The 11686-nt window shown below is 39.6% G+C and overlaps 1 protein-coding gene across 1 annotated transcript; it reads left to right on the top strand.

Moving 5' to 3' along the window:
- Positions 1 to 4925: 4925 nt before the first annotated feature.
- terf2ip (telomeric repeat binding factor 2, interacting protein) lies at positions 4926 to 11346 on the top strand. Its single transcript, XM_070903216.1, has 9 exons — positions 4926 to 4964; positions 6019 to 6264; positions 6808 to 6953; positions 7184 to 7413; positions 8348 to 8443; positions 8601 to 9225; positions 9335 to 9433; positions 10164 to 10600; positions 10861 to 11346. The coding sequence occupies exons 2-9, from the start codon at positions 6035 to 6037 to the stop codon at positions 11080 to 11082; spliced, it is 2085 nt and encodes a 694-aa protein (XP_070759317.1). The 5' UTR covers positions 4926 to 4964; positions 6019 to 6034; the 3' UTR covers positions 11083 to 11346.
- Positions 11347 to 11686: the final 340 nt, after the last annotated feature.

Genomic DNA, 11686 nt, shown 5'->3' with positions numbered 1-11686 from the left:
GCGATAGTGATTTACACAAGGAAGTTTTGTTTTTGTTTGAGTTCCTTAAGAAACGGCAGCTTCGCTTTTTATTCTCTTTTGTTTTAGTATCAGAAAGGAATTTTTCCTCCCACCAGAGTGTGATACCTGATATGTGGGTCCTTGTATAAGCATTGTTTCTGAAGCGAGACACCTGCCACTGTAGGACGAATATAGCTCTCAAGAAATTGTCTTGTTTAATCTGGTGCTTATACAAAAAAAAAAAAAACTCTGGAATTTATGTTCTTGTGAGCTCTACAGGAAAACACTTTAGACATTTTAGGCTTTCAGTAGAAGGAATAATGTAGATACTACTGTAGTTACAATGTAAAATAATACCATTATATATTATAATAAAAATGTCCTGGCAGCCAAGTAGTTAAGCTGCATGCTGTATGTCTTGCCTGGGGCATGTGTTGCTTTATAAAACTACCTAATAAAGCAAGAATTACTAGAGTTAGTGTAGCTCGATGCTCCAGATTCTTCAGTGACATGAAAAGTGTCTATAGTAAATATTATTTTGTATTCTTCTTTCTTTCTCCAATCGTACAATAATAAAGGAGCCTATAGTATGAAGTCAACTGTCATAAATGTGAAGGCTACAGGAAGTGTGAAGTTTACGATTTAAACATGTAAGTAGAGCTCTATGTGTGGCTTGCAACAATTCACTACACTTTATACACCTCTTCTTTAAGTATAGAATCAAAAAACTACATTGAAAGATTTTAAATTGACTTTTAATTGAGATTATTTGACTGAGCCAAGTCTCTAGATTGGCTGTATGCGTGACTTAATATTGCTCAACATAAAAACAGCCAGTACTCTTGGTATCAAAGTAGGCGTAAAAGAAAACAAACATGTTCTGTACAGTGTACAAATGCCCTGTGATTTGAAACGTCACCATGTTTTTCCAACCCACCAACATTTTTCAGACATTGTGTGACTTCGGGTTTAACTGGCACATCACGTTACCTTTGTCAGGTGGATTTTTTCCAAGTGATTCACTCATTCACCTGCTCTTTAATGCCATTAACTGACACATGAGTGGAAAGTTGGTGCAATGTGATGAAATGTGACCTGGTTTTTGGCTGGTCTGTCATATGACTCAAATGAGGTAATTGCTGGTGAACATACGTACATCATTCCCGATCCCTGAGTGAAAGGATTGATATTCTTAGTCTCTCATTATTTCTTCATGTTTGCCTGAACGAGACTTTTGTCTTGATATGAAGTCAAAAAGGAGCACAAATGACACACTGGGGAAATAATCAAAGATCTGAAGATGAGATCAAAAACCCACAATCTGAATCATAAACAAAAATCTAATTGCATTAACAAAAGGGAAGGAGCTCAAATTGGTGGCTAATTGGTTGATGAGCATTGTTATGGTATATTTGAATGAGAATGCACCTGTAAATCCCCACACAGTCAATCCAGTGAATTGGCTCTGTCAAATAATCTCAATTAAACAAAAGTCCATTTAAAATCTTTCAATACTTTTGATTCTATACTTAGAGAAGAGGTGTATAGAATGTGGTGAATTGTTGCAATTGTTGATCCATGTTCACATTCACACTTCCTGTAGCCTACATATGTACAGATTGAACGAATGAGATAAAACATGTTCATTAGTGAGCTGTGAAGGTGCCGGTAGGTATGATTTTTCCCTTTGTTCAGAGCCAGGCTAGTTGCTTCCCCCTATCTCTAGTCTTTATGCTACGCTAAGCTAACCCAGAGCTCCAGACCCATATTTAAAGAACAGACATTAGAGTGGTATCAATCTTCTCATCTAAGTCTCGGGTAAGAAGTGAATAAGCATGTGCTCCAAAATGTCAAACCACTCCTATAAACCTGTTTTTGCACACAAAATAAAATGACCTGAATGTGTGCAATTTAAAGCTTGTTTACCATTGCTGCCTGCACAACATTGTCACTATCTCTATGCATCAAAGTGTCATGCACTTTCTCAGCAAACTCAGCTTCAACTGGTGACGGCCTGTTTCCGTCTTTCAGGGTTGTCTTTTTTTAGGAGGCATGACAGAGTTTTAAACCCTTTCTCACAGAGAATCTGTTGATCATTGGCACTATGTCCTTTCCCAAATCTGCCCAAAGCCAAGATCTGGGGAAAATGGCTAAAATGTGTTCAAAACCTGATTTCTTGAGGGACAGCCTGGCAGCAGTTGACAAGACGGGTAAAAGTTGGTCCCTCTGAAGTTGACAAAGTACCATCTTCTCCAAAAACCAAAGATTCAAGAGGGGCCCACTTGTTGTGGAGTAAAAAGGGACAGAGCTTCATCTATTTTCCTTCGTTAGTTTGTCTTGTTATCATCAGTAGCAGCGCTGCTCTGGCGATAATGAAATGAGGCCTTACAGTGGTTCAGAGTGACCCGGATCCCTTTAGCCTAGTTTTACCCAAGCAGCACATCAACAGGAAGGATTGCAGCGTGTCAGTGACAAGGCAACACAAAACAAAACACTGGCACAGTCTTGATCTGTCTCCGCAAGACCCCCACACTTGCCCACAGACAGCCATGAAGTGTCAGGAGAGGCCAAGGCCTCGACTACAGTCCAGTGGCCAAGGGTCCGTCAAGTGAGATTTTTGTGAGGATGTATACTGATGATAACCCTGATGGAAGTTTGTTTGTTTTCTACAGTGCACTTTCTGTGGGATACAGTGAGAATATAAATCCATTTTTCTGGACCAAAGTGATCAGTAACAGATTTATTGTTTGATTGACTGTAATGTGGTGTAATATCTCCCTCTGCAGGCTGAAAACTACTGCTGAACCTCACAGCAGGAACATTTTCCTCTACCGGAGCCAAACCAAACCAAACTGTGTTACGCTGCGGTGACCTGACCACACATCCTCTCTACAGCTGCTGATTCAAAGGGAAAAGTCAACTGATATTAACACAGTAGATCAGCCCTGTGGTGCGATGACGGCTCAGGAACGAGCTGATCGTTTGAGGGCAGAGGTTCAGGTCAAGAATGGATCACAATCAGCTTGCAGGAGTGAACATCTACACATCTCTCTAATTATTACAGATTGTCCACAAACATACATCGACTTGGAGGAGTTGCAGCACCTCAGCAGCTGTTTTGTATTGTTTCAGCTGGTTGAGCTGAAGAGGGAGAGGAACAATAGAGGCCAATGACAATAATGTAGCTGTCAGTACTGTGAGGGAGGCAAGGTCAGTGAGGTGATACAGTAAACAGGACGGCCCAATTCCTTCCCATGGCCTCCTGGCTTAACTGAACCAAGAATAAGTCCAGTTAAAGCTGGACCATTTCACAACATCAAACGGTAATAATGAGTCACCAATATTCTTAGCTAACGTAAAGTTTATAGACAAATTTAAAAAAAAACACACACACAAAACAGCAAAAACCTTAAAGCAGATACCAAAACAATAACAAAACCAAGCATACCAAGACAAAAGATTAGAAGGACTAGGGTCATCATTTACAACACTGCATGTGTTTAGTTCCTTGAACACAAATTAGTATCAAGGATACCTAAATTAATGACATTCACTTTGTCTCAACATATTGCAGGACAGGAGCTCAAAATCTTTCCCATGTGGTCTGACATTTTGAGTCATTAAGACAGTTGTTTGTTTGTTTGTTTCCTGCATGGGAATAAATTTGTGTAACAATATTTGGAAATACGATGGAGTCATTGCTGTCCAGCATTTTGGTTAATAAGGTCCGTCAGTCAGTGTTATTTGTATATGAGAGGGTTAAAGTAGCTTCAGAATAGCCCAAAATAATCAATATCCTTCTGTTTATATTAGAGAACAGATGAACATTATATAACCATAATGACTTTTTGCATCTATCATAACATTGAGGCACAGGTGGAGAAAGATTGTGACTTTTAAATAGTGGAAGTAAACGGGAAAATGCGGACTTCAATGGTCAAAGTTGTCAAATTTCTCTCACTAGCTTACAAAAAGGTGGGTGCATGCCATAGATTTTGTGCTATACTTTTTGGATGCTCATACAGGAAAAAAAACTATGAATTGTAGTATCTCTAGATTTTAATCAGCTACCTCAGAAACCGAACATGTTCCCACATCACAATCTCTGAACTTCAGCTTTTAATTCAGCACATCACGTTTGATTTTATGCAACCTCCATGGTATTCATAATGAGGTGCAGCAGTCACCCATCATACCATTCACAAACACACACCTGCCTCAGGGAGACAATCAACTAATCAGAAGTAAAATATCTCCCACTGGACCGTCAGTGTTTATGTGTTTGATTCCAGAGATACAGTTTTTCTCAGCTGAAGTAAGTTCACAGTTCAGTTGTGTTGTTTATGCAGAGGAGTCGCTACTGTTCAGATCACCAGTACTGTGTGTGGTCCTGACCCTGTATATCCTTTACTCTGCCTGGAAAAAGTGACTCAGTTTTTTAATCACATTACAGTACATACTGTATTCTGAACTTGTAAACATAATCTAGTACTTTAAGGTTTTAAGCCACATTTTAGCAATTAATCTGACATATGCTTTTCCAAAAGATAAATATTGAATAGGTAGTGTAATAGACTACTTTATACACATAAAGTGGGTGGTTATGTACAGTATATACATGTATACACATATACATATATACAGTAGTGTGTGCAGTATTTATATTTGACAGTGATGGATGACATGTACATGTTAAGGCACAGCGTGTATTTTAAACTGCAAATATATTACTTATAATTTGTAGATAAGTGGATGTTTTAGAGAGGTATTTGACACTATATGACTGATTGAACTGTCATCTTAGTGATTGCCTGTGGGAGGAACACGACAAAAACAATGGGGGGCGGTAATGCGACACTAACTGGATGCAATCTGCCGAAGAAGAAGAAGAAACCCGGAAGAAGGCTTTGTTGTGGTTGTCGTCGCGGCGGGAAAGATCACATAGGAAGTAAACAAACTGAACGGTAAGTTTTAAGTTCAGTGTCTTATCTAAGCAGTGTTTTATGTAATCATATAATCAGCTGATTAGGTAGCAACTCTCTCCAAAAATGTTCCGTTAAACGCTGCGTTGAAGCTAAACGTGCTAACCCGACATAGCTTCTGAAAGTTAACCAACAGAAACATTTTCACAGCTGTAACTGCTTTTAACGTCCAATAATGTCATTTTAAATCGGTTAACGTTATGTGGCTCTCGATCGTCTTGACAGTGTTTCCCAATACGCCATGATTGTGGTATCAGTTAGCCATAATTCAGTACCGTTAAACTACAAATCTACAGTGGCACTGGGCTCTAATGTAACCGACTGCTCTAATTTAGACAAAATATTAGAAACAGCTTTCAGAATGATGCAATATAATTCATGGTAATCCCAAACTACTTCCTCCAAAATTACAACAGTTTAACAAAAACAACAATTAACAATATACATTATAACCACCATGGATGTTAGGATTTATCACAGTGCTGTTGTATTAGACTGCATTACATTTAGCTGTATCTAACGTTAGCTAATAAACTGGGATGTTGGGGGAAACGGAGCTTTCAGTCATTATGAAGCAGTTGTGCAGTTGTGTTGAAAATGGTTCAATGTATTTTTTTCACTTAATTTTTAAGTTGTTTTTTTCTATACAACATCTAAAAATAGTCAAAAAATGCCTAAGATGACATCTTCAAATTGCTTGATTTGTCTGAGTAACCGTCTAAAATGTAAGACAAGGAAAGACGAGGAAATCCTCACATGTGAGAAGTTGGAACCTTCAAATGTTTGGCAATTTCGCTTAAAAAAAATAGCCCATTAATTTGGTATTGATCAAAACCACAGCTCTTGTCAGAACTAGAGATACAGCATGAGGTTGTTTTGTTGAAATGTTATGTGCAAAGTTAGTTTTCTGTCATTTTTGGATGATTTACGGGTTCTGATGGTACTTAAATGTTTGTGCACATAACATTAATAACAGAGCACCACCTTTAATATTTGACACGTATCAAGTACTCTGTAATTCCCCCTCTTCCTCCAGGTGAGATATTTTGACCATGCCGTCCAAACAGCAGGATGAGGCCAAACCTAATATCTCCCCTGTTCTATTCCTGACCGTGGACGGTGAGCCCATGCCTTTCTTCTTGCGACCGGGTCCTGTTAAATGCAAACTCCAGCCGCTCATCACAGCTGGAGGAGGGATGTTGTGCAATGTCCAGCAGCCAGGGGCAATCCTGCTGATTGACCCCGAGGAAAGAGGCTCTATTCCTGAAACTACTGCTCACTGGTAGGTGCTGCGCTGACTTCCACTACATGACTGTACCATGCTAGACTGTTGTTTTGTGTTGATGGGTATATTCAGTCATATTTCAACTTTTGGTCCACAGGGTAGCTGAGAGTGCCACTTGCACAGTAGAGCACTTGGGAGATTTGAACATGAAGTGGTCATTTTTTAAGACAGTCCAAGTTTTTGTTTTAATAAAATGCTTATGTGTCTTTCACATGTACAGCTTAATTATTACATATGATGACAGACAGTAGAAAAGTTACATCAACCTGGTGAGCTTAAGTTTGTCTCATCACACACTGAGTATAAGGAGGGCACATATCAATGTAAATATATGCAACATTTAGTAATTTACTATTACCACACTGTTAAAACGTAAACAGCAGCTGTTGTGTGTGCACGGCAGATCTTCTAGGGCTCGTTGAAAATTATGATTTTGGCAAAGTAAGCTGAAGCAGTGCCACGTACAGATAATTTAATTTGGCAAAAGTTGTTACTGTGTAAGCAGCATGGAAATGAAGCTGCTGTCTGTTTTCTCCTCAGGTACGTGTCCACCCAGTACATTGACGACTGTATTGAGACGAACGAACAGCTGAATTTAGAGGACTACAGGTTAAATCCTGAAGTGGCCCAGAGACACTCTGCTAGACTCAACAATAACAAAGAGAAATCTCCGGGACTCTTAGGAGGTATGATGTAAAGACCTAACAAAGTTTCTCACATTTAGCTATGCCATTGATTCTGTATTAACATTTGTGCAAAGATTTGGGCAATACCCAAAATAAAAAATATCTATTGAAAACCTGTTAAATAAAAAAGTGTGCACTTGTTTTGTATTAGCTGTACCATTTATTATCAGATTGGGATTTCATGGTACTCCGTCTATTTGTTTTTAAATCTACTGATGTTTATACATTAGGCAGGGTTGCCTACTCACCTGAAGATGACGATGCCATTTTGAGTTATGTCAGCAAGCACAAGACAGAGGCTGGAGGAAACCGGCTTTGGCAAGAGATGGAGAAGCAGCATGTGACCAGTCACAGCTGGCAGTCAATGAAATACCGCTATAGAGTACGACTGGCAAAGAAACAGACAGAGGTTGTGGAGGTGGGATCAGCAGAGGAGGGATCAGCAGAGGAAGAGACCGAGGCAGCAGAGGGAGAGACCAAGGTAATTTACCTGGAAAGTGTTTCTTCCAAAAGTTACATAAGAGGCACAGGTTTCAAGTACAGTTCAACTGTACAGTCTAATATAATTCAATACAACAGTCCTGCAATAAATCCAACATTTGAGAATCTTATAATGTACAGTTTTTGTGTACAAAATTCTGTGTCAAGAGAGGTGTTTATTCAACTCTTTTGACGCTAGTTGCTGGTTTTGGTGGTATATTGTACTACAATATATTGAAAGGTAATATATTGCAGTTCTCACAGGTAGCCAGCAATCAACATGGCAAAGTAATACAAGGGAAACATTGAATAGCAGTGACTTCATGTCAGAAAGCCTTCATTGGACGTGCCACCTTCTGCAGGGGTCCAGGTTGTCTCTGTGTTAACATGTCAAAATTTCCCTATATGGTTAAAAAAATATCAAGATAATGTTAATACTGTAAGATCACGTCAATGCCACACTGACCATCATTAAGATAATTATAATAATATTTCAAAGTGAATATGTAATATTCATGAACTCTTAGCTTTTAAGTGGGAAATTCAGCATGTTCTCTTTAGTGCAACTGTGTAAAGAACAAAACTGCCAAATAAGCTAAAATAAAATTGTGTTTTGTCCAAAGTTATCACACCATGAAATATATGCTGAAACATTTTGACAGCTTCAAAATAACCAAAAACCCTGGTTGATGTCATGGAGGCTGCAGGGCAGAGTGTGTTTTGTGATACTACCACTGGGAGGCGCCAAATTAAAAAAGATTAATTGTAACCTCTTTGCTCTAATTCTTTAATTTAAGTAACTTGATAATCATGAAAACATATACAGTATAAATTCAGCTGTGGAACACCTCCAGACTCTTAGTCACATCTTTTAGAGACATGAAGCCTGACGTGTCTCATCTCTCTGCTCTCAGGTAGAAGGAAATCAAGAGACAGATGTTCAAAAACCCTCCAGTGCAGAAGATGCTGCGCCTCCTCAGACACATTCAGCAGAATCAGCCCTAACACAGGTACGAACCAGAGCCCACTGCTTTGCAACAAACACCACAGTTAAAGTGTATACTGTATATATTCATTATAACGGATGATTTATTATTAGTTTGTATGTGATTTATTAATTAATTCAGGTGAGCAGAACTGAACAGAACAGATTTTGTGCCTCCACAGATAGATGAGCGGTGTGTACCAGCTGAAAGCACTCAAACATCCGTCTCTCCCCAAAGAGAAGTGCGAGATGTGAGCCCACAAACAGATAAACAACCAGCTGAGAGCACACAAGTAGAGACTGTAGAAGCTGAAACACCTATCTCCCCACAACCTGAGGGACCTCAGACAGATGCTCATCCCATTCCAGCTGAGAGCACAGAACCAAAACCAGTTGAACCACAAACAGTCGTCTCTCTACAAAAAGAAAGCGTGCCAGAGGACTCTCTGCCTGCTGAGCCCGAGTCCCTGCCCAACGCTTCCTCTCAGAAGAAGCCAAATGAGAAGCAGAAGGCCTCCCCCAAGCTGGAACAACCGCAGCGTAGAGTTACACGCCGGCAGCTCCAGCTTGAGGAGTCTTCATCGCCTAAACCTTATGGGAAAAAACTCAGATCGTCAAGTTCTGCTGAGCAGCCGTCATCATCTCCCCAGCCCTCAAAGAAAACCAAATCAGCCGTCAAGTCCGCTCTTCAAAAAGACATGATAGTCGACCAGCCGCCTTCTAAGAGAGCTAGAGGAAAGAGTGCGACAGCAGAGAGTCAACAGGAGGAGAGTCGACGAGCTAGCGTCTCTCAAACGGCACAAGCGGGTTTGTTAGACCTCTACCAGTGTGGGACACAAAACACCTAGACACAATCTTAATATCTTTACAAGATGTTTATACTGCAGAGATTTCAGTAAAATGTTTTGTTTTGCAGATAAAGAATCTAATTCAATGCCACAGAAAGGAGAGAAGAAAAAAGAAAAGAGAAAGTTGGGCATTTTAGAGTTGGCTACAAAGGAGTTTGAAGATGAAAGTGAGGTAAGACACATGAATAAAGTATTATTCAGTAAAATCTTGTGGCTTCATATGAGCCCTGTTCATCAGCTTTGAAATGGTCTAAATTTGGTTTGTTGTGTTCAACAACTAGTGACAGATTGTTAGGTTCACCTGAGTCTTCACTAACTGATCACAATCACCAGTGTTGTTCATTAAATTGTTCATTAAGTTGCTCATTAATAGATTATTAAAGATTCAGCAAGCAACTTCAGAGTACTCTTGAATGTGATCGAGGGTCTGATTATAGTCTGGAATGCAAATTGAAAGTTTAATCAAGGTAAAAAGTGAGTGTTATGTTGGTATGGGATTCAACGTATCATCACTTTTATCATTAAATGTATTCAGTTGCTATTCGGACTGCGATTATTTTCATTATCGATTAATCTCCAGATTATTTTCTCAATTAATTGTTTATCGTAAAACAGAGTTTGAAAGCTGGAACTAGCGAATGTTGTTATTTGTGCTTGGAAAAATTACTCAAACAATTAATTGTCAAGAGGTTCCAGTTTATTTCGTCAATCAATCAACTGATCAATTAATCAACAAATGACTTCAGCTCTATTTGCTATTATCTGCTGATATAATATGCTCTAATGAACACGAAGGCAGTCTAAGAACCACATTTCCACATTATTTTCACATGGAAAAATCCTCTGAGTTCTATAAATATTTAAACTGTTATGTTCCTGTCTGTCAGCCTGATGAAGATGAAGATGAAGATGAAGCTCCAGATCTCCAAAACGCAATTGAAACAGCGACAGTGCAACCCATATCGACAGAAGCCCCCCTCCCCACTTCAGACACGGCTGCAGACGCTGCTCCCACAAAGTCCAACCCTGAACACGGACCCGGCCTCCCGGAGGAAGCGGAAGATACCCAGTCCTCCAGCAGCAACGGCCTCTCAGAAACAGGCGGCCCTCAGCCTGCAGCCTCTGAGGCCGCCAGTGCAACCTCCAAGGCTCACCTGTTCATATTCGACAGTGAATCTCAGAAGGAAGACTCCCAGTCCATTGTTGGTGAGAGTACAGTAGCTCCTGCCAGACCACAGTCAACGGTGAACAAAGACGCCGCTTTTTCACTGACTCAGGTCCAGTTGGAGGAGGACAAGCAGCGAATCAGAGAGCTGATGAACAAGACAAACCAGGTGAGCACTGTGGTGTTGTAGACGCACCTTTTTATTGCAGCGTGATTTAGACTTCTTGTGTTTTTGTCTTTGATAGACAACATCTTAAAGATGGTTCTAATCTGTTTGGCAGTAGAAATAAGATGGAAAACAGATGTTCAGACAGAAAAGAAGTAATAGTACAAACGACTGCATTGCCATTTACTAATGAATTGTTTCTACTCTTCTCTCTGTGTCTATTTCACATCATTTCTAACCTGTCATAACTACTTGGGTCCCAGGACTTAGTCAGCGTGACCAAAGCCCTGTTGAAGACCAGCGGGGACTTCTCTGCTGCTCTGGATCTGCTTTTGAATCCCGTCTGTGTCTCTGCAACGTTTTGGGATCACCGTGACGACAGCCTTTTGCTCTCAGGTGACCTTGTGATCCGCCAGCAGCTGCAGGAGAAATACGGTGAGGAGGACGTGGCCAAAAGAATCGTGTATCTGGAGGTCGAGGGATGAAAATGAAAGACAGATTTGTGTAGACAGAAAGGAGGAGATCTGGGTTAGGTTGGAAACGAACCTCTCCTTCATTGCTGCTCCTCTTAACTTTAATCCAAACTAAAATAATCGTCATCATTTGCGGATTAAAAATTCCCAGGCTGTTTAACTTTTAAAAGATTTTAGGTAAATTAAGTTGAGGCTGTGTGTTTGTGCCATGCTCTACATACATACCCTTGTTTGGGGACAGAATCTTTTAATGTGTTTTAGCATGAAAATACTGTATCATACTATGTGTTTGTTTTCATTAAATTGTATAATAAATAGTTCCATTCCATTTAAAAATGACATATTTACATTGTGAAATAAAGTTCAGTTTTGTAGATGTTTTGTGTTTCACCACTTATTTTAACAAATTGCATCGGAAATGTTAAAAGAAAAAAGACACTTCAGCCTTGTCTGAAATCTGTGACAGGAGGAGCTCTAGTGATTAATGAAAACTCTAATGTCAAAATAGGCTAAATTGGTTCCCTTAACCAAAAACTGCTAACTTACTGCTCTAAGTGAAGAAAGATGTGCCTCTAATACGCTTTAAGAAAAATGTTGCAGTCTGCATTTTTCATAT

The sequence above is a fragment of the Enoplosus armatus genome, chromosome 3 (assembly GCF_043641665.1).
Source record: "Enoplosus armatus isolate fEnoArm2 chromosome 3, fEnoArm2.hap1, whole genome shotgun sequence".
In the NCBI taxonomy this organism is placed as follows: Eukaryota; Metazoa; Chordata; class Actinopteri; order Centrarchiformes; family Enoplosidae; genus Enoplosus; species Enoplosus armatus.
Note: the sequence above shows the minus strand (reverse complement) of the source record. Positions and strands in the feature narration are given on the sequence as shown.